Raw genomic sequence first — 22,862 nt, 5'->3', positions numbered from 1 at the left:
ACTTTGGCTTTAGCAACTAAATATCCTGACGTTTCTGTCTAGGTCTGAGTAGCATTTTCCCTGCAGTGGAAGGTCCAAGCAGCTGAGCATAAAGCAAGGAATGTGTCTCCTGTGCTCTCAGTGATCTCAACTGGGCCCAAGCTATGTAGGGTTAAGAAGCTGCTGCATTTGAATGCACAAGGAGCAAGGAGAGGCTCTAGATTGGCTCAGTCTCCAAAGACTGTTCAATCAGTAGCCTCTCAACTGAGATTCCCAACAGTGACGTTACTTATTTCCTATAGGTGTGGAGGCTTATTTAGTCTGGGCACCTATACGTTTGGAATTGGACTGAGACCATCATTTTGCTCATGTGGAATGTCGAACAGCCATCGTATGTAATTACTTTGGGCTACTGTTAGTCTAGGCTGGAGTGTCATTAGTGACCAAAGACTTCTAGATGCAAATAATCCAATTTTAGAGTCTAATTCTGCAGTCTTTGCTTATCTTGATTTGGAAGTTTTGTCTGTGAAGCTTTTCCTAATCCAGAAGATCTCCTAAAAGCCTCCATTGTCAGTATTGCTCCTTCAGGTGCAGCCTTTTTGTCTTCTGGATCATCTAGCTTTGTCTGACAGTCACCTATTAGCAAGCAAGCAGAGGGGACAAGCGGTACTTACTGCAGAGAGTAAACATGCATCCCTTTCCAAGGATATTTCATTCAGCACATAAATCATAAACCAGGATTTCTTTCTAACAAGTAGTTGTTTAAAACATTTTGTTCAAGAAATCAATCTTGGCCTTTTATGTCACCTGGGAGACAATAGGGTCATGAACACTTAGGTTTTCTATAAATATTGTAGAAATTCATGTGCACTTACTGTGAGGAAAACCCGTAAAAGACAAAACGCAAGAAAAAAAACTACATGGCAGAATATAACTGAGTATTATCCACCTCACACTGGAGTGACTAAGGACATTTATATATTTATGTTAATCAGTGTAAATGGTTATTATTTATAACAGATTTCTGTCCTGGAAATACTATTCTATAGAGGGATTGCAATGTCATAGTCCATCACCAGCAATATGGTTTGGAAAATATTTACTCATATTGTAACATTTCATTTCTATGACAGTTACTGCTCCTTTGTATGACTACAGCATGGCATTTAGGTTTACTGGGTTGAACAGGACCCTGTTATCCTGCCTATATACACAATTTGGCCATTCTCTTTTCTTCTTAGCACTGTGTTCTTTAGCGCTGGGCAGTTTCCAGGATGGATACACTATGAGATACTTTCTCCAATTTTCCACAATGCACAGATACAGCCCCAAATATGCAGTGTAGCTAGTGTAGATGCACAAACTAAGAATGGGAGAAAAACCCCTTTGCAGGCACAAATTGAACTATGTTACTTGTAACCAGTTAAGGTAATTGGGCCACTGACTGGTTTGAAAATTACAGTTAGGTTCTGTGCCTACAACTTTTAACTAACAACTGTATTTCAGATAAATGATAAAGCGTTCCATGTTTCTGGAGACATTTCTAATGAGAGAGATTCAACTTACCTGAAATGTTCAATAAATGGGATTGTTAGTAAATCTAAGCTGGCCATTGTGGACAACACCATTTGCCTCTTCTCGCTGGTAAAGTTTCTTTTTCCTGAAAATCCCATTTGGGGAGGGGCGGGTGAGATGCAGGAATGGGGAAGTGGAGTGTGGTGGATTTAACAGGCAATCTTAAATTTAGTGGGTGACGTGTCACTATTTCTAATTTTTATAGCAGCCCATAATCTTCAGAGCTTTGCTAGATGTATAACTATAATTAGAGATTGGTAACTAATGTACAACCGTGTAAATTAATGTCAATTAACCAAATCAAAAACAATATAAATATTTAAAATGTGTCTCTAGAACAACCGTTATAATTTACATCTGAAAAGTATGTAGGGGGAAATGTAATTATGATATTTTTATTTTAATGTGTTTCATTTTCAAAGTAAAACAAATCAAGGTGGAGCTGAAGGAGAACTCAAATTTAGCCTTGAAAATAAATTCAAGTTAACACAACAGTTAGGGTCTCTTGGCAGTGTCTAATTACATTAGAAGTTTATGAAAAAGAAATCTACCAGCTTGCACCATAAAGCTAGTCTGGTTTTTTTTCCCTCAGTAAAAAAAGATCAAAGGGAATTAAGATAAATATCAGGTGGCATCCATGTGAATTAACAAATTACTTACTTAGTAAGAAACTTAACTTCTGTCACTATAAATATAAATCAAGGTTTGTATGAATGTAATGTGTTATGACATTAACGCAATCTTGGTTTATTTAATTTTCTGTAGAAAGGCAGTGCACAAATTGGCCTTCCAGTACCTAAATACTTATCTGGAGTGAGTGCAACAGGAACTCACGGCGGTGCTATAGCACCTATGACTGGGACAATTGAAAAGGTGATTGTTACAAATATGGGTGGAGGAGTTAAAAGGAAACATTTCTGAATGTCTCCTACTTAGCCAGGTTCTAATAGGCTCTGAGGCAGAGAAGGCACGATCAGACCTGTCAGTACTGAGGCTGCCACGGCTCTTCTCAGTGGGGAACATTCCTCAGTTCGTTCATCTATACAGGTGGTTTCCAGGTGACCTGGCCTTGTTTCTGCATAGCACAGGAAGAGCCCTTTGCCTTTTTTTATTGGGCAAAACTTGCTATTTGTAATTAAATTTTTCCTTTTAATTGGCTTTTCAGCCAGATGTATTTAGAGCTTAAACCTTAGAGGCTGTCTGATCTATTTACCCCTGCCCAAGGCCAGTCATGGCAGATAAACCTACTAAAAAGGATCAATCCAGAAGATGTCATTAATCGGCTGTCCTTCAGTTTTTCTCTGAGGGAATTTTTGCCAGCCAGATATCCAGATAGACATCCCGTCCAAGTGATTTTGATTATATGGGCGTATGTAATTTTTCAGTCCTTGCTTTCTTTGAATTTGTAGGTATTTGTGAAAGCAGGGGACAAGGTACAGGCTGGAGACCCTCTGATGGTTATGATAGCTATGAAAATGGAGGTGAGCGACACAAAAAACAAACTCTAGTGATTCTGAAATGAATTCATGGTTGTATTTATTGCAGTATTGAATGATCCAGTCTTGTTTCACTATCAACGCCACTTAAATATTGCAAAACTAATACCATATCTGATTGGATTTCAGAGAGTTATGTTTACTGGTATATTATCCTTGAACAGTATTCTTACGTATTATTTCAGTACAAAACAATCTTTTGTAATCTGGGTATTTTTATTTTACTTTTTCTCACCATGATTGAAACACTTAGTAATACTACCTGCAATTGCTTTATGCTGAAATTAAGCAAGCATTGATTTTTTCAAACTTATACTCAGTTTTCTACCTTGTAATCCTTTTTGATTACTGTTTACGTAAAGCTTTACAGAGAGAAGACTAAAGATTCTTTGTTAGTCAACATGAGATGTATTGTAGCAATACTTGGGCTGTTTGCTTATGTTTTGTTATGTTGCTTGACCTTGGCTAAAACTGGCCTGCACTACCCCAGTTCCTGTAGTCTGAGCTATTTGGGTTTGGATTTACTTTTGCAGTGTAGTGTATGAAAGCTGAACTAAATGATAATGACAGACTTAAGCTAGTACTTTAGATCGTTTATAATTTGTAGTAATATTATATTAAATCCTGCGTGCTGAGATATGAATTTATATTTTAAAATTATTAAAACTTATTGTGGTGATTGTATATGCCAGCATGTTTGTAATGTTGGTATCCATGTTATGTATGTGACTCTCTGCGTTCTTCATTGGCAATTTACCTGAGTAGTTCCTATATTTTTTTATGGTGGTCTTTCAAATAAAAAGTTAGATTGCAAAAATAAATAAATTAAATGAATCCTTGCTAAGTTTTAAAAAATATTTTGTTGTTGTGTTGATGGTTAGACTAATCCTACTCAGTAATCACATCTTAATTTAGCCTACGATCTGATAAACAAATACATATCCTGTTCACCAAACAAAATGTATTAAGTACCTCAGCAAAGTCCATTCAAAGGAGCCAACCTATTAAATGGTTAACATTGTTTGACTAAAGTAGTGTTCTTTTAGCAGATGTCTAATTTATTTTTAAAAGGGAACAATGAAGTAAAACAAGATGGAAATATGTGTACTTCAGAGTGAAACCCCAAATAGTGCTTTGCTTTCCTGTCTAGTTAAATATTGAAGCGGAAAGACCAAAGTTACTTTAAAATGAGATGCTTCTTCCAGAAACAAAAAATAACATTTTAAAATAATGAAATGCTTCAGAAGAAGTGGTAAATGTTGGTTTGATCTAATCTCACTTCTCTTCCGCATTTATATGGTTGATTGTACTTCGGTGGATTTTTTGTTAAAACGAGAGAAATTTTCAGAATGTTGTATTGATTTATTTATGGGCTTGTTCCTATGCAGCATACCATAAGGGCTCCAAAGGCAGGAATAATAAAGAAGGTTAATTACCAAGAAGGCTCTCAGGCCAAGAGACATGCTCCACTAGTTGAGTTACTGGATGAAGACATGGAATCAAAATGAACTCCAGGGAAGGTGCTAGCTTTTTTTTTTTAAACTTTCTTGGTTTTCTATAGCAAGACAGTACATCTCTATTTGGTCAGCATTACATGGATATAGTTACATTGCAGGTTATGTCCACTTCCCCAAAAACTGGATGTCACTGAAATGTAATAAACAGATAAAGGTGAGATCTTGCAATTCCTACTGAGTAATTACATTAATTACATTTGCCTGATTAATGATTGCAGGATCTGACCTTAAATTGGTATTTATAGATGTTTGTGTAGTGATTGGAGACCAGCTTCCAAGGCATGCATTCTTGCCTACTGTGTCATTAAAAGATGCCATTTTGCCATGTTTTTCCTCTTAAACTTTCCTACATTTCACACTATTTGTAAAGCAAATTTTCAGTGATGGGGAAAATTCTAAATGAGTGCAGAATCTTTTCTGAGGCAAAACTCCCATGAATGACCTGAGTGTTGCCTGGGTATTGAATGCAGGATTGCTGTTGCATATACTCTTAGTTGGGAGTATGTGTACACTTATGGAAAGTATGACTTCTTCAGGGTCGATCTTTGGGAGTTTGATTCAGTGTGCCTAGTGGGGATGTGCTAAATCGAACCACTAGGGCTCTACAGTCAGCCCTGCTACTCTTCACTGTCTCCTCATTTCTCCCGTCAACCTCCCACTGTGTGGACAGCCAGCAAAACTGATCTAGGATACCTCAGTTCCGGCTTCGCAATTGTCCTAGGTACAGTAAACCCTCCAAATGTGCAAGTTCAAGGTGCACTTAACGTGCATTAACGCGAGTTAAAAGCAACTCAAAATCTTGCTCCCCCTGGACCAACACCCCCCCGCCAGCCCCACGTGGCCCCATTTCAACCCGTAGCCCTGCTCACCAGTCGTGCACAGCTCCAGCTCACACTGCATCCCTGTGCCCAGCTCTGGTTCACCTCCCCTCATGCACGGCTCTAGCTCAACCCCCGCAGCCTGGCTCACCACCCCCACGCGTGGCTCTAGCTCAGCCTTGCCCTGTTCAACTGCCCCCCTTCCACGGTTGCAGCTCAAGCGCGTGCGCACACACCCCTGGCATGATTCCTGTCGAAACCCCCATGAGCAGCCCCACTTCAAACCCCCTGCAGCCTGGCTCTAGCTCAACCCCACCCCCCAACGTGCAGCTCCAGCCCAACCCCTCCTCCTGGCACATGGCTTCTGGCACAAATCCCCATGCGCAGCCCTAGTTCAAACTCCCCACTGCCTGGCTCACCACCCCCACGTGTCAGTCTAGCTCAACCCCACCCTGATTCAGCTGCACCCCCCCAACCCATGCACAGCTCCAGCTCAACTCCAGCACCTGCCCCCCACCGCAGCCCTAACCCCACCCCAGGCTTAACTCCCCCACCCCCTCCCCCCACAGTCCCAACCCACTGCCAGGCTTAACCGTCCCCACCTGCCCCCCACCCCACTCCAGGACTTACCTTTCAAAAGGAGCTCCAGGTGCTCCTGCTACTTCCCCAGCTGCAGAACTTGCGTTCTGCCAGGGAAAAAGCCGCCCCCTGACTTACGCAAAATTCGAGTTATGCAAGAGTGCATGGGAACGCAATCCTTGCATAAATCAAGGCACTGCTGTGTCTTAGATCAACTTTACAGCCTTGTATAAACCTGGCCTAAGTGACTTTATCTCTTGGTTCCTCTGTCTGTATGTAAATGGGAATAATAGTGCTTGATTACCTCACTTCGGGGGAGAAGTGTGAGGGAGATTCAATCTCCATAATTATTGTAAAATTCTTTGCAAATCTTTGAAGGGCGTTGTAGATGAGCAAAGTAATATTAATGCTATACTGTGTTATACTAATCAAAACTGAATCTGTTTTCAGGGTGGATTATTCTATCTTGAGAGCTCAGTTTGTAATACAGAAACACTGTACATTTATTTCATATTAAAATGGTTGTCATAATAAAATACTTACTTTAAAATTCAGATTACTTTTCCAATATTTTTTTCATGTTTCAGTTTGCAAACCTTATATACTGGTCACTTTCCAGACTATGGTGTTCCAAAAATCATAAAGATATGAAGTGTCAGACTGATGATAATGCTTATTGCTGCTTTCAGGTGTACATTTTTTTCACAATGAAAAATGTGTGGTTCTTAAATGCAGTGTAAGTGATGAGATGCTACATAATATTTGCTGTATTTTAAAGGTGTTGGTGCTAAACCCCAAATGTTTGTCTAAAGGGAAAAAGGACTTTACTAATAAAATGACCATTTTAATTTATTACTGTTCCAATATTTTTCATGTGTTATAGTGGAGTGCTTTTTGTCATATGAACTTACTGTGTATAATGCCCTTTGTGGTTATCTGGCCTGGTTTGAACAAGGGGTGTAAAATCTTGTTTAACTGGTTAAACAGTCGGTTTTACCAATTAACTGATTAAGGGGTGAGCAGCCTCCCACGCTGCCCCCAAATCCCTCTCACCCACCCCCAGCTGCTGTAGACAGGAAATGGAGCACCCTTGGGGCTGGAACAACCCCCTTGGCTATGGTAGGTGGAGGGCTGCTCCAGCCTCTACCGGTTAACTGGTTAAATATAAAATCCCTGGTTTGAACTGTGACAGGACAATATAGTTATTACTGAATGATATGAAGAGAATCACTGTATGCACAGTGGCTTCAATCCTATAGAGAGATTTTTTTCGTATCTCAGATGCTGGCTCACTGATTAAATCTAGATTAAAACTAGTAACCGAGAGAGAGCTGTGCTAGACTATATACTATCAAAACAAAAAAGCAGTCCAGTAGCACTTTAAAGACTAACACCTACAACCAGAGTCTATACCACAGGAACACCAGTCCTGGAACTTTTCCTTGCAATGAAGCCCGTTGCCAACTTTGTCCACATATCTGTTCTGTCAAAACAAAAAGCAGTCAAGTAGCACTTTAAAGACTAGCAAAATAGTTTATTAGGTGAGCTTTCGTGGGACAGACCCACTTCTTCAGACCATAGCCAGACCAGAACAGACTCAATATTTAAGACAGAGAGAACCAAAAACAGTAAGCAAGGAGGTTCTCTGTGTCTTAAATATTGAGTCTGTTCTGGTCTGGCTATGGTCTGAAGAAGTGGGTCTGTCCCACAAAAGCTCACCTAATAAACTATTTTGCTAGTCTTTAAAGTGCTACTTGACTGCTTTTTGTTTTGATAGTCTATACACTAGCATGGCTTCCTCTCTGTTACTATATCTATTCTGGAGATACCATCACTGGACCTAACCAGGTTATTCACAGAATCATGGGCACATTCTCATGTTGCTCAACTAACATCATATATGCCATCATGTGCCGCCAATGCCCAGATGCTTTGTATATTGGACAGACTTCAAACTCTCTTAGACCAAGAATTAAGGGCATAAAACAGACATAGAAACACTCCTGATCCACAAACTGGTCAGCCACCACTTTAATGGAGTGGGCCATTCCGTTAATGACCTGAAAGTTTGTGTCTTACTGAAGAGGAATTTTCACAACACTTTGGAAGGAGAGGCCACTGAACTCTCTTTTTTTATATTCACATTCGACACATTAACACGTGGTTTAAACTGGGATGCGAATTTTTTAGGTCATTATAGGGGCTCTTTTGCATACTTGGCTTAATCTAATTCTTGACTCCCCTCCCCCTTCTGCCCCTCTACTCTCCGATTTGCTCACCTTGATGATAATTTTCGGATTTGTCAACCTTGATTACTGTTTCTGGTTCTCTGTGCCTTAACTATCGAGTCTGTTCTGGTATGGCTATGATCTGAAGAAGTGGGTCTGTCCCATGAAAGCTCATCGCCTAATTATTTTGTTAGTCTTTAAAGTTCTACTGGTCTGCTTTTTTGTTTTGATAGATTAAAACTCTGGGGGAAGAACTGTAACTGGCAGCCACAGGCTGGAGTCAAAGCCAGGAGCTGGGAACCAAAGGCAAGGGTCACAGATGGATTCAGGAGCAAGGAAGGGAATACGAGTTGGAACAAAGCTGGACCCTGAGCAAACACAGCAGCAGACTTATCACTGACCAGGCAGTGACCTGGTGCTGAGTTGAAAACAGGCTTGTTGGTTCTGTATAGCCAGTCAGGATCACAAGCCAGCTGAGTCCATTAATCAGCTGGGCTAGTCCTCGGGCTTACTGATCTGAAGGTGCTCAGTGCTGACAAGATCTGTGCAGGGGGCTTTGAACCTGTGTGGAAGCTTTCTGAAGTCATTGTGTGCTCAGGACAGTATCTCATGATGATTTTGCTAACATGATTCTATAACTGTGCTGACCTGCTCACAATGCAGACCACAAACATGTTAGAAGGTAGACTTTTAGACAAGTGTATATTGGCCTGCTTACTAATGATGTAGTAGAGACAGTCATATTACTTCCATTTAGTTGTTTTTCCATGGCTTCAATGGGATCCCATAAGCGTGGACTCTACATACAGAATCATAGAATACTAGGACTGGAAGGGATCGCGAGAGGCCATCAAGTCCAGCCCCCTGCCCTAATGGCAGGACCAAGTACTGTGTAAACCATCCCTGATATACATCTATCTAACCTGTTCTTAAAGAAATGTGAAGTCATTTGTATAGGAGATGTTATGGTTTAGTAGGTAAGATATTGGTCTTCCCCCTTGTAGACCAGGGTTCTGTTCCTATCTTTGACTTCAAAACATTTATATAAATCTTTCCCAAATCATTTAAACCCTCTGAGCCAGCTTCTGCTGTGTGATCTAATTCACTTACCTGCTTACTGAAGCCTTCTGTTCCTCCTTTACTCCATCCAGTGTAATTCAGGTGGGGAATGAAGATCAAGTCTGATCTTTTGGAAGTTAGCAATAAAAATATTCTCTGTTGCTATGTCTTCCCCCCACCCCCCGTAAGTTTCATTGATGGAGAACCTCATCTAGTTTTCAAATGATTTCTTAAACATTGTTATTTCTGCTCTTCAAAATTTCCTTCTGCTTGGGCAAATGTCAAATTCTACCCACATTTCCAATTGTGTGCTGTTGTGTGAGTTAATTGGACAGGTAGAGAAGCCTTTGCAAAAAAGTCAAATAAGCCACACTTAATCAACATTTTCATGAAATATTCTACCTGCCATTAAAATTTGAAAGCACAAGGAGTTTTCTTTTTTGTTATGAAGATCAAAATCAGTCTCATAATGGGAACAAGGTTGCAACTACTGCTCCCTGTAAGATTAGAGCGTGGGTGGCTGCTAAGAGATTCGGGTGCTGCCCAGCTGATTAGCAGAGCACCCACAGCCATTGAGAGCAGGCAGTATGTATTTCTACTGGTGATGCACATCTGCACATGCCTTGATGCATATAATAATTTTTTTATTCTGCCATAGATGGAAAAAATTAGAACACTAGCTGCAACCTTAATTGCCACCTCTTCGTAGTAGAATAGTAACAGAGAGGAAGCTGTGCTAGTCTATATACTATCACTATATACTAGATCTATATAATATCACTATACTATATACTATACTCTTTGAAGTAGAAATCATATTACAAACCAAAGCTGGAATAGAGGTAATATAGCTTCAAAAACATGAGAGTCTAGTACCTGAGCTAAAAACTCTACTTGTCACCTATAGGAATATCTTTATTAAGCTGTAGCTGGCCAGCAGAGGGCAACATTTCTGCATATTTACACAAGGGGCAGATTCCCAGCTGGTGTATGTTGTCAGAGCTCTGTTCAGTTGAGGAGTCACTTTATGGCAGCACATTGTGCCCCATATACAAGGCAAGCAGCAGAAAACTCACACTTGTCTAGCAAATAGGGCATGGGAATGGAAGGCAGGACAGCTGGATTCTATTCCCACTTCTCCCACTGTGATTTATTGTGTAACCTTGGATAAGGCATGTTAACTATGTTTACCTCAATTTCCTCATATATAATGAAAATGATACTCAACATATTGAGATTAATGTAGAAATGTGTTATATAAATGTCTACTTACTTTGCAGGTGTGCTGTCAAATTGTTGTTTCAGATGCAATTTTCATTGCTACTAGTAAAGCTTTAAGCTTTTATATTTTATTGTGTTGGGGGGGGGGAAGGCTGAGCTAGTAAATTGTAAATTATTTGGCTGTAATGGCCATAGTCATTGGCTCCCAGTAAATCCCAGCTCTCAGCCTCTAGGGTATTAAAAAGTGAACACTCAGTGTTTTTGACAGGGGACTTCTAATGCTCAACCAAGGAAGAGGGTGGATGGGCTTGTACTGAAGCGGTCTCATTTTACTTTATAAAAACATGAAATTCAATACTCAAAGCAAAACACGACCATTTTACCGGGAGTACCTACCAAAGTATTTATTTATTACAACTGTCCTGGTATCTGTTGAGAGTCAGAGCCAAGAGAAAAATGATCAAAAACTATTTTTCTGTGATTGTAAGTTTTTGTAAAGAGATCCACAGTATTCTGCATATGTTCACCGGAGCCTTTTTAGCAACCATATAAGGTTTGTGCATGTAACATTTGAATATTATATTCTTAATAGATGTCCAGGCTGCTTTTATACAGTCCATTGTGTTGCTATTATAATATTCATAATGTGCTCATAATATTGTGTGTGTAATATGCAGGCAGATGCTACGTAACATTTTTATGACACTAGGATAGCTTTCCACAATAAGGATTCAATTTGAAACTAATGTCAGATGCTGCAGAGGTTTTGTCCTTGAGTATGGTGATGTTGAATGCAGTTGCTTAGTTAAACTGTCAGTTTGTGAGACTTTTTTTTTTTTTTCTGATGGCAGTGCTGGAAAAAAAATTGCTTAGTGGTGACCACTATTCAGTTTTATTTAGACTGTTTATTTTATTAAATAAAAGTTTTTATTAAAAATGCAGTGTTTTTTTGATTGTGTGTTCAGGGTAACATTGTTTGTTATGCAAATTGAACAGGTATTTTGATTTTGATGAATACCCCCATATTTTTTACTATACCAAAAACTGAGCACATTGGAATGTCTAATGCCCTTTTGAGTTTTTGAAGTGATTAATAGTTGGATTTATCTTTTAATTCATCCTCTGGATAAACACTATTTGTGCCAAAAGTTATTTTTTAAATAGTAATTGCTTTCTTTGTAAATGACAGTTTGCTCATATGGGAAGTACGAAAAGTAGGAGGTGATGATTTTGCCAGGCAGAATTCCAGGGAGTATTTGGAGGGAGTGGCTGTTAATGATTGTTTCCCTCTTCCTGGCCCTCTGAGGTCAGGAGAATGTGCTGGAGTAGATGATCCAGAATCAGTCCTGGAATGGGAACATAATTCAATGCTTAATTACCACCTCTTTGTAGTAGAAGCAAAAGCAAGTTATTGAGAAACATTGAGGGATATATTCTAAAGGATTCCCTCACTTTAGCCAGCCAAAAGGGCAAAGGACATCTTTCCCTTTGACCTCGCACTTTCTTTTTGTACTCTCTCAGACACAGCCACGTGACTAGTGGAACATGGTAGCTCTTTATAAGCTAAGCACCTTTACCTCGTCACAGCTAGGAATGGTTGGTTACTATTTGCCATAATCATACCAAAAAAAGTGTACAATTCTTTGTGATGTTATAGGGGCCTACTCCCCAAAACAGGTTGCTGCATGACAAGAAGAGGGAACAAGGTGAGCCAAAAATACTGGAGGAAAATCCTATCCTTCCAGAAATTGCCATATGACCCTCCGAGTTCATGTGAAGCATATGGAACCAAAGGGCTGACCCATAAAGTGAAATGCAAAGTACTTAAGAGACATGAAGCACGAAGAGGGCCCTACAGAGATTTACCCATGTAGCTCCAAGGAACCTAGGTACAGCATTCCAAACCTGCAGCTTAGACTTTAAGCCATCCTCTCAAACCAGGCTGTCTTTATAGTTTATGGGGCCCTATACCAGTTACCTACAGCTGTCTGCTTCTACTCTCCATGCAGCTGCTGCCTAGTCTTGTGGCTTCCCCTCACCCCTACCCACCTCATGTGGCTTCTGCTGGGGCTTAGGGGCCCTCCCCCACCCCTCTGTGCTTTCCCTGGCACAGCTTCTGCTAGGGCTTGGAGCTGCAGAGGCCGGGGGCTCTTTTCCCACTCCAGTGGGGCAAGAGAGAGCCCTCAGCTCTGCAGCCAGCTGGCCAATAGTAGTATGTAGGCAGAGGGGAGAGGACAGAGAAAGCAGCTCTGCTGCCAGTGGCCAAGGCGGCAGCTAAGGGCTGGGGCTGGGCCAAAGGGGAAGCAGAGAATGGTGGGCAGAGCCATTCAAAAGTATGTGATCACACACGGCTGCAGGGGACACCCAAAAATTTGGTGCCCCAAATTTCTAGGTTCCCTGTGCAACTATGCACTCTGCATATGCCTAAGGATGGCCCTGCTCTCAACCCAATGCCCAAAACCAATCCTGATTTTTATGACCTTATGAAAGCATTTCAGAATGCACCACATGGGAACTTGATAACCCATACATTCAAAAGTTAACTCTACTTTTTTTTTCCTCCTCCATGAGTAAATTACATTTATTAAAATTATCCCTGGCAAATGTGCCATGCTCGATGGCTCACTTTTCATTATAAAGCATGCAGGCTTCAATAAGTCTCAGGACATAATTATTTATTTGTATTGCTGTGGCTCCTACTGTCACTGACCAGGACTCCATTGTTTTGGAACCTGAACTGATACGGAACAAAGATAGCCCCTCCCCTCAAAAGGCTTATTATGTCTCTTACAATGGTGTAAGTCACAATTCCATGATTTTGCTCAGTTATATTACTGTAATGGTCTGATCCAAAGCCCCCTGAATTTAGTAGAGAGACCTACTGATGGTAGCGATGTGTGGCTCAGACATGAACTGGGAGGAAATTCCAGCCGTGACTTTATCAATGCTGTGTACTGTAAAATACCCATCAGGCAGCAAATGAAACACTTGGGGTAGAAGCAAGGGAGGGATCAATAAACTCCATTTCTGATACATCCCTTTAAATATATGAACCTAAATTGTTAACATGGTAGACTTCACAAATGGCTAAATATGAACATCTATGCAGGGCTGGCCTTAGGGAAAATGGCACCCTGGGTGAACTTGTATTTTGGCACCCATTTTACACACACACACACCACCCACCCACCAATTTCAGCTTGGCAAGCAGGTTAACGGCCTGTCTATTATTTCACAATGTTCAAATGTTGTCGTATGTTCCAGCAAAAATACCTTGGTGGAGACAGTGGTCTATCTTTTTGGTTGCATCATGGTGCCATCTGTTAGCAAGCCTGTATAAATGTCTTGATCACTCACTTTATTACGTGGTACTGACATCTCTCAGGAATTGGGGAAGGAAAATTAACTGAAAGCATCTTGAATGGCTGGAGTCTGTCTCTAAAACAAATGTCTGTATGTAGAAACTTTAGTTGTATAATATAAGTTATCAGCAAACAATGGTTTACAAAACACTGAAAAATTCGAGACAGTCTCTGCTCTGAAGAGTTTGCCATCTGACTAGACAAACACATAGAAATTAATTCAGAAGACAGTTGGAGAGGAAAAGGAGGGTTGACAATCATTAAATTTCCTTCTTGATGCAAAGAGAAAAGATGCATAGCCATTATGACTCACCATTAAAACACAAAAGAATGTAAGAACAGTCATACTGGGTCTACCCAAAGGTCCATCTAGCCCAGTATTTCCTCTTGTGATATTGCCAATGCTAGGTGCTTCAGTGGGACAATAATTGTCACTACCCAATGCTTCAGAGAATATCATGGCTATTCCTTCCACCATCCGCCCCCTGCCAAACACAACATCCTTCCCACCCTCCACAAAGAAAACAAATTAAATGCTGATGTAAATAATCCCTACACCTCCCCTTTATACAAAAATTACACACATATATCCCCAGCCAAAGCTTGTTGATTATATGACTTTTCCTGTGCTAATGAGGTGTGTGTATGTGAACAACATATCTCTGTAGAGGCCCCTCCCTTCCTGCACTGGTCTTCTTCCTGCTGTTGTTTATGAGTCAATTGAGTTTGCTGAAGGGAGGAGGGGACAGCCTGTGCCCTGACCACCCTCCATGGGATCTGATAGTTTCAAAGGAAGGAGGCAGCAAACCCAAAAACATTTTGATTGGCTGAAATCATCTGGAACAGCAGCGATAAGAAATAAACTGGAATGGTTACTGGTTGATTGGACAACAAGAAAGACTGCCTAATATAGAATGCATACCAAAAGCAATACACTATTAATAATAGTGATGTATATTAGACAAATCAAGGAAAGCTTAAAAATCATTTGTATGGAAATTTTTACTAGACACAAACAGAAAAACTGTTCAAGAGAAGGGCACATAGATAGAATGAAAAAAGTGTGTTGAATTCTTGTGATAAGAGCCCAGTTATTGTCCAAGAGTGAGTACTGAAATCAGACAGCAATTATTGGAGTTAATTATTGGAGCAATTATTGGAGTCAGACATCAAGAAAGGGTAAACTGGTCTGCACCAAATTTTAATTCTGTGCATTCTCCGTAAGCAGAAACATTGTTTAGCGTGGAGTCTCTTGATGGTCATAGTGATATGAGTGATAATGAAAGTGAAGCTAATTCCAATTCTTCATCTTCTACATGAATTTTGCCCCTCCATTTGCTTCAGCCCTGAAAACTCCCACTCTTGGAAAGGCTTCAGATATTCATCATATGGGTGTTATGAATATCTCATGAGTAGAAAAAGTGAACCTGATCATATGTTTGCTAGAGGAATTTAAGCCACCAATACACCATTTCATAAAGTTAAAAATCCTTATGCACCAGATTTTTTTTCATAAGTTGCATCCAATTTACAAAGTATTATGTTTTTACTTTGCAAGTGTCTCACATGCTTTTAGTGGCTGATGGGTGGCGAAATACTCACAATGACCTACAATGTGGCTAATGTGAAAGCTGCTCAGCCCTGGAACAAATTGAGCACTGGGTGAAATATTCACACCCCTGCACAATGTAAGGTTGCAATAGTGTCACCATAGCTGAGACTAAGCCTATTGGACCCCATAAAGTCTCACTCAGTTTTGCTGCTGTTCTAATACATTCATGCTTTAAAGTATTTGACCATTTTTGACATTAATAAATGTTTGCCCAGCCACTTGGCCAGTTATTTTTTTGGACTGGTCAAATGGCAAACCCTGTAAATCGATTTAAAATCACATCTAATACTTTGCATTGTAACTATTTATTTCATGGTACCCCGTTAACAAAACTACATGCGGGTGTGGAACTGGATTGCTGTACTTTTATGTGTTTGTGGTAAAAGCTAAAAATGGCAAGAAAAGCAAAGTTAATCCCCATAATATTTCATCTTGATGATCTATAGTGTTGTACTCAGTTGTTGAAAACAAATTTGTTACAAGAACAAACAATTCTGTGCGTGCAAATATGATGTGCCTTGCACTTTCCTAGTGACACTGTCATATGGAATCTATTGATAATAATAGTTTCCAAACAATGCCATAAACTAGTTACAAGAAATTATGACTGGTTCTTAAGTCATGCAGAGAGGATGAGGAACCAAATAAAAGGTGAACACCCTTCTCTGTCACCTACTAATTAGGACCATCAGATATAGGCTATAGCTCTATACGGGCTCTTGTAGGAGCACTCAGACTCCTATAACAGAGAAAGTGAACTGTTTTCTTCCTCCTCATTTATTCAATAACCTTCCAAGAATGTTTATTAAAACAGCAGCTCTAGGACCCAAAACGGTGACACTAACAAAAGTCAGTTGAGTAGGAGCAGGGTAGAGGTGTAGGCTAGCTGGGTTTCTCTGTGGACACTGGGGAATCATACCTTGATGTCTCTGCTGCAGAACAGCTTCCTTGCTGGAGAATAGTCCATATAGGACCTTGTGCTCTCAGATTAAGTTAAAGGTAAACGTGTCAAGTGTCTGCAAGATAGGTGCTGCTAGCGTCCACACTGAGCCAAAGTTGTAAGGTCTTACAGCTCTTTGCCCTGTATCAATCACTTCACTATCAATTCACTTTCTTGTGCTCAGGTAGTCATATTACACGTGCAATGAACTGGCTGCTTTGTCAAGAACGGACTAAGCCCTGAATATGGGGTTATGAATTTTGAACCCTCACATTTCAAGGCATAATCCTTGCATTAACTGATCGTGGTTAGGAAGAAACTTCTTGGACAGGTTATTCCAAAATTGACCATTACAGAGCTTTTTCCTTTGGAGTATCTGGTATAGACACTGTGAAGAGAAGAAACTCAGCTTGATGGACCAGGGGTTGATCTAGTATGACAGCACCTGTGTTCTGAACTACCTTGTCATCCTTTGAAGTGAAAGGCCAGGTCAGTCATCATAAGGACACTTGAATTGTCCAGGCCCTCTCCAGGGCTATTTATTTGTCCCTATCCACACTCACATTTATTTGAAATTCATTCAAACTGATTCTGGTGTAACCTTGAATGGCTTTCATATAAAATTATAAATGTAAGACTGGTAAACAGCGATGATTGTCTAGGTGTCAGACCTATCTTAAGCAATAGCAGCCAAAACACTGCAATGGTCATTATGAGTATACTGTGTACAGATTTCATAACACACTGTTTATGTGCTGTGTATACCTCTGTTCTGCACTTCCTGTTTGCAAATGGCATAGCTCTGTATCATGTCTGAATTAGTTTGCTATATTGTTTGAAGCTATATAGCAGTATAATACACAATCAATTCACTTTAGACAAGATACAGTATTCTGAATCTATACACCTGTCTTTCAGAGCTACTCTATCTAATTTGTCCTTTGCTTAACAGAATATTTTCGTACATCACATTAAGTGTACATACAGGTATATTGTATACAGGTTTGCCGTAGCAATTAATATGAAGGGGCTTGCTAGTGCTCCAATTGAGATCAATGGCAAAAACACCAGTTACCTAATTGGCTGTAGGAACTCCTGTTCCTGTTCCAGTCACCAATACTTCTTACAACCTAGTTCAAAGAGAAAAAGCAATTAACTCCGAGCCATAATATTTTGCACCTCAGTAGCTACTTTTACTGAAGGATTTCAAAGCACATTATACTCATTAAATTTAGCCTCACAACACCTTATAAGGGTAAGGGATGTAGGAGTAGACTTAGCTTATCTGATGGGAAACTGTAGTGAAGTTGAGAGACTTGCTGAAAGTCAAACTGCAAGTCAGTGGAAATAGACTCAGAGTTATGTGCATTATATACTGCACCATGCTGACCTATAGAGAATGGATTGGATTGGATTATGAATGGATTGGACTTATTTTGTTTCGGTGTTCTACTTTCTGCATTGAATTACTGATTGCAGATTCAGCCTGAAGTGAAGCGAATTTATAAACAGCTGATGTTATAAATTGAGATGAAGATGAAATTACTGGTTTTAACTAAGAGTGAAGGGTTAAGAACTGTAACAATGTCAAAACAAGCTATTAGTGTGAATTTTTTAGAACTAAATTTAAACGCATACTGAAAAACAGAGAAAATTATCTTCTCAATATTCTATTGTTGTAGAATCTTAGGTACCACTTTCAAGAAGAGCATGTAAAACATTTTCCTATAGAAGGGTGTCCCTTTAAGATAATTGACCATTTTATAACTATATGGAATGATCACACCAAAGTATTAGATTAAAAAAATCTGTAGTACATAGGTAAATAAAAACGAGTCAGCCTGGTAAATATTTGTGTTGCATAACTTCAAGATTACCACTTCTTTTTCCCGCAATCTGCTAATTAGAGGAAACAAACAGCAACTCAACCAACATAACAAAGGATTATTAAACACAAAGAAGAGTCATGGGTCTCAAGTAGATATAGTAGCCCATTAATAGAAGAGATGACAATGCATAACAATATCCCAAAATCCTGTCTCTGTCCTAAGAGACACATCCCAGTTAGAATCCAGCTACCAGATTATGTTACATGCAGCAGTAATGTTTGAGACCCTAATGCAGCATTTTTTTTAAAATGTAGTCACCGTGGCTGGATGAGGCCACCAGCTTTTCTTGCAGTGATGGCCTCCGGAGCTGTGAATGAATGTGGGTCAGGGGGAGCAACGGGCTCTCCCACTCCTCGATGCTCTTGGATGCACAGTCTTGGTGTTGGTTGCTGGTACTTCCAACAGGTGCTGGGCAACTTCCAGAGCAAATGTGTCCAGCCAGATCTGCAAGTGTAACCCACACACATACTGGGTGGTGGGCACTGTCCCATGTTGTGGCACCAAATCACTTACATGGAGAAAAAATGAGTCTCCTCTACAGTCTTACCTCTGAGCCAGCTGGCTTTTAGCTCAAATTGTAGAGGCTCCTGCACTAAGGTCCCAGGTTCACATCCACCTGAATGTGATTATACAAGTTCACTCTGAAATCCAGAATTTAATCTGCTTTATTTCCAGATCATGCATGTTCACCAATAATAAAGGTGAGTTGCTTATCTTCAGAGGGATGGTGGGTTTCAAGGTTTGGGCTTCAGCCTAGAGATGGCCAGGGAGGCAGACTCTAAGGCTATGTCTAGCTCAGAGCAACCTGTTGACAGAAGTTTTTGTTGGAAGATGCCTTCCAACAAAACATTTGTCGACAGATCATGGCCAAATTGCCAAGTGGATTGCAAGACCAATCTGCTTTGTCGCCAGAGAGCAGCCAGACTGCCCAGCTGCTCTCCTGACAAAACAGCCAACCATAGCAGACAGCAGTGACTTGGAAGTCAAGTTTGAAAAATTACTTCAGGCAGGACTGCCCAGTGTCCCAGAAGCCCTGTCTGTTGACAGAGGGCTCCCAGAATGTCCAGACCGGTTTTCTGTTGGTAGATCTCTGTCTACAGGGGCACTATGCCTTGTGGGGCGTGGGATAAGACTGTCACCGAAAGTGCTGTGTTCTGTCGATTTACTGTCGACAGAATGCTTTAGGAATCTGGCTGCTCCACTGGTGTTGTCAACAAAACCCTCTAGTGCAGACACAGCCGAGTGGTGAGGCTTCAGGCTCCAGCCCTGGACTCCTGCAGCAAGGCTACAGGCTCCTGGGTGCCCACTGCCTTCTCTAGCCACCTCCTTCTCTGTGATTTCTGGCTCCTACTGCTTCCCCTCATCTCCCAGGGCTAAATGAGTCTGCTGTGAAAGGTAATATTTGTATATTAGTTAACACCACTTTTTACAGCAGCCTTCACCAGATTATTTTATAGCTAGCAATCAATTCTCACCCAAATCATTGTAATTTACATAGTTTTTTCTAAAGCTAATGTAATGTTTTAGGAAAAAGTGTGAGAGCAGCCACTGGCCAGAGTTGATGGCCCCACTCTGAGGCCACCAACTAATTTGTCCTGTGAACCCCTCACCTACTGTGTTTATCTTCAGACTGCATAAGAGCTCCCACATGGTATTATGATGATGACGATTAGCTAATGTGAAGAAGTAATTTTTCAAATGTAGCGTCCAAGTTACTGCTCACATGTGCTTTATGTTTGTACTGTGTCCAGGGCTGTTTGCATTCTGAGAGTCTCTCAGCAGCAATCACTGGTCTCAAGGGATTCCAGGTATCCAGGCAACGTGTCTCCCAGGATACCTGACTTCAGACTCAACTCCATATCCATGTGTAATATCAAACTGACCCTCAATTATATGGTTCCAGAACACTACATTTCCCACTATAGGGCCTGATTCTCCTCTTTGTCATATCAGTTTAACTCTAATGATTGCACTAGGCTAGAGGCACCCCTAATTTTTTTGATTAAGTAGTAATTGCTGTGTGCGCAAAGGACATGTATCACCTCTGAACATTCAACAAACTTTGATGGCAAAAAACAAACTTTCTTGAGTTTGGAAGATGTCTATATATTCTTTGCAATATTTTAAATTGTATTGCCCAAATATGTGATCCATACAGGTGTCCTTTATACTTATTTCAGTTAGTTCCTAACTCTGGATAATACACTTTTCCCAATATTGTGTTTTCAGACTCTTCATCCCCATGTCTCTGTCTGTTTAGCATTTTTATAGTTTGGATGGAAGAACAAGGGTCATAAAGACAGATATGAAACGGCACTAGCTCTGTCAGATATACACTAAAAAGTGATTTTACATGGTACTATGGGGATCCATTTTCAACCTGTCTCTGTTTCCAGAGCAAATGTGTCCAGCCTGATTTGCAAATTCACTCTGAGATCCAAAAGTCAATCTGCTTTCTTTCTGGATCATACTTAATAATAAAAATTCTTCCTTTGAAAATTATTGAGCAATTATAACCAGGAGTCTGGTGGCACTTTAAAGACTAGCAATTTTATTATGGCATACGTTTTCATGAGCTGTAACTCACTTCGTTAGATGCATCTGACTTCATGCATCTAACAAAGTGAGCTGAAACTCAGAAAAACTTTGTTAGTCATTAAGGTGCCACCCAACTCCTTTTTGTTTTTTTCTGAATCATATTACCTAGGCTACCTCTCTGAAACCCACTTAACAATTATCTTGATTATAAGAAAGTTACAAGATAATTCAGCTTTTTATTTATGAGTGTTGAATCTACAGTGCTAACAGCAGCATGAAACAGTCCGAACTTATTTCTGTCAATAATGTAAGGAGCTCTGATTTTGAATACACACAGGGAGCAGATATGTTACGTGAGAAGGTGCCATGTATAGTTACATTTCCCACTGTAACCCCTCTGTAAATTCAAGACTTAAAAATGGTAAGCACCTTGGGGCAGGTTTGACTTCTCTCCAGTGGCAAGTGAACTGTCAGTCCTCAATAAATACTACCAAAATATTCTTGTGAATGAAAGGACATCTGCGATTGCAGTTATCAGAACCAATTAAATTATAGCCTTGTGCTCTTGGGTTTGTAACTTTCACCAGAACAATCAGATGGATAAAGCACCCATGACCCAGAGCTGGGAAGGCCAGTCATATCTTTCTTTAGCATTTCTGAGTACAAATCTCCCAAGTTCATATCAATGGGAGAAGTGGGTGTTCCCTTAAACTCTTGCTGTCACGTGCCTGTAACTATCATTATGACTGAGAGGGAACTTCCCTCCCTAGCCTAATGTTGTAACAATTACTCTGGGGATGTTCCTCTCCTAGTCCCATTGCACCTCAATATAACACTGGGAATGAGGTGACCCTAATCTATTTCCTGCACAACAAGCAGTCTGCAAGACAAGAGCTAGCTATCTTCCAGCACTCTGCAATCCATTACTCACTATAGATAGTTTATGCTCTCTTTTAGAGTGGTCAGGGGGTCCCTCTCTTCCCATTACGCTCCAATGATCACTAGTGGGTGTCTCTCTTGCATTTCCCACCACCCAGTAATCAATTTAGAGGGGTCATGGGCTGGGTTTATGGGGCTGGGGGTATCACAAGAGGAGGCCAGCATCCTGCAGACCTGACAGCCAACATGGGCCCTGGGGCAAAGTGGAGAGGCTGGCTCCATGCTCTGGAATGGTCAAGATCTCCGACAGAAGTGGTAGGGTGGACAGTCAGCCCTCAGCACTGCCTAGACCACAGCATTGTCCCCTGCCCCCAGAGCTGTGCAGAGCAGCACTCCAGTGACAATTTAAAATGGCTGCGGCCACCACAGTAGTGGCAGCCTGGAGCTCCAGGCCCCATTGAAACTCTGGGCCCCAATGCAACTGTCTCCTTGTCTCCCCCCATTTGTACATCTGTCAGCATTAGGGGGAGGCAAGCAAGCAACTGGGGCGCCACAAAGCTAAGTTACTGCTTCAGCTCTGTCCGCCGGGACTCTGGCTTCAGACAAGGCTCACCAGGGAAAACCAGGCTCAAGTATCACAGGGAAGCACCAGCAAGCAATGGATTTCCCGAGAAGATGGTACAACTGCAAAAGGAGGCAGGCCACTGTTTCAGGACTAGCGGGCTGGTGACCCCTTTGTATTTTTATGTCTGGTGGGGTAAGCAAGTCGCTTGGAAGTGAGGGGAAATTTGGGAGTCACAAGGCAAACCAAAGCCCCACAAGGGTGCCAGGAGCCGGGAAAGTCTGAGACCCGCCGAGGTGGGAGGACTGGGGGAGTCTCCCCTATTCACACAGCACGGCCGGGACCGTGGTGGGGATTCAGAGGGTCTCTCTCTTATTCCCACCACACCCCCAGTAAAAGTCGGGCGCTGGGGCCGACCCTCATCTCTTCCCGGGTCCTAGTCCCATGCCCCTGCAGCCCAGTCATGGCTGGGGGCACCGGCTGCCCGCCCAACACCCAGGGCCGGAGCAGGGTGACCCCCGAAAGGCGGGCGCGCAGCAGCGCCTCTGGGAATCGGGTCCCCGGTGCCGGGCCGCCGCACTGCGCATGAGCGGGAGGCGGCGGAAGGG

At 41.2% G+C, this 22,862-nt stretch overlaps 1 protein-coding gene across 5 annotated transcripts in view; it reads left to right on the top strand.

Moving 5' to 3' along the window:
* The window catches only part of MCCC1 (methylcrotonyl-CoA carboxylase subunit 1), a 36,113-nt gene extending 27,566 nt beyond the window's left edge, over nucleotides 1–8,547 (top strand). For 3 of the 5 annotated variants that reach the window (XM_075004432.1, XM_075004435.1, XM_075004434.1), the window contains 4 exons: nucleotides 1,486–1,623; nucleotides 2,320–2,427; nucleotides 2,964–3,035; nucleotides 4,439–6,897. In XM_075004432.1, the coding sequence (XP_074860533.1) occupies nucleotides 1,486–1,623; nucleotides 2,320–2,427; nucleotides 2,964–3,035; nucleotides 4,439–4,558 (438 nt within the window). In that variant the 3' untranslated portion in view covers nucleotides 4,559–6,897. Of the gene's footprint in view, nucleotides 1–1,485; nucleotides 1,624–2,319; nucleotides 2,428–2,963; nucleotides 3,036–4,438; nucleotides 6,898–8,425 lie in introns of those variants that run through there. The other 2 variants (XM_075004433.1, XM_075004436.1) reach the window with 2 other exon arrangements.
* Nucleotides 8,548–22,862: the final 14,315 nt, after the last annotated feature.

This window comes from Carettochelys insculpta, chromosome 10 (genome assembly GCF_033958435.1).
Source record: "Carettochelys insculpta isolate YL-2023 chromosome 10, ASM3395843v1, whole genome shotgun sequence".
In the NCBI taxonomy this organism is placed as follows: Eukaryota; Metazoa; Chordata; order Testudines; family Carettochelyidae; genus Carettochelys; species Carettochelys insculpta.
Note: the sequence above shows the minus strand (reverse complement) of the source record. Positions and strands in the feature narration are given on the sequence as shown.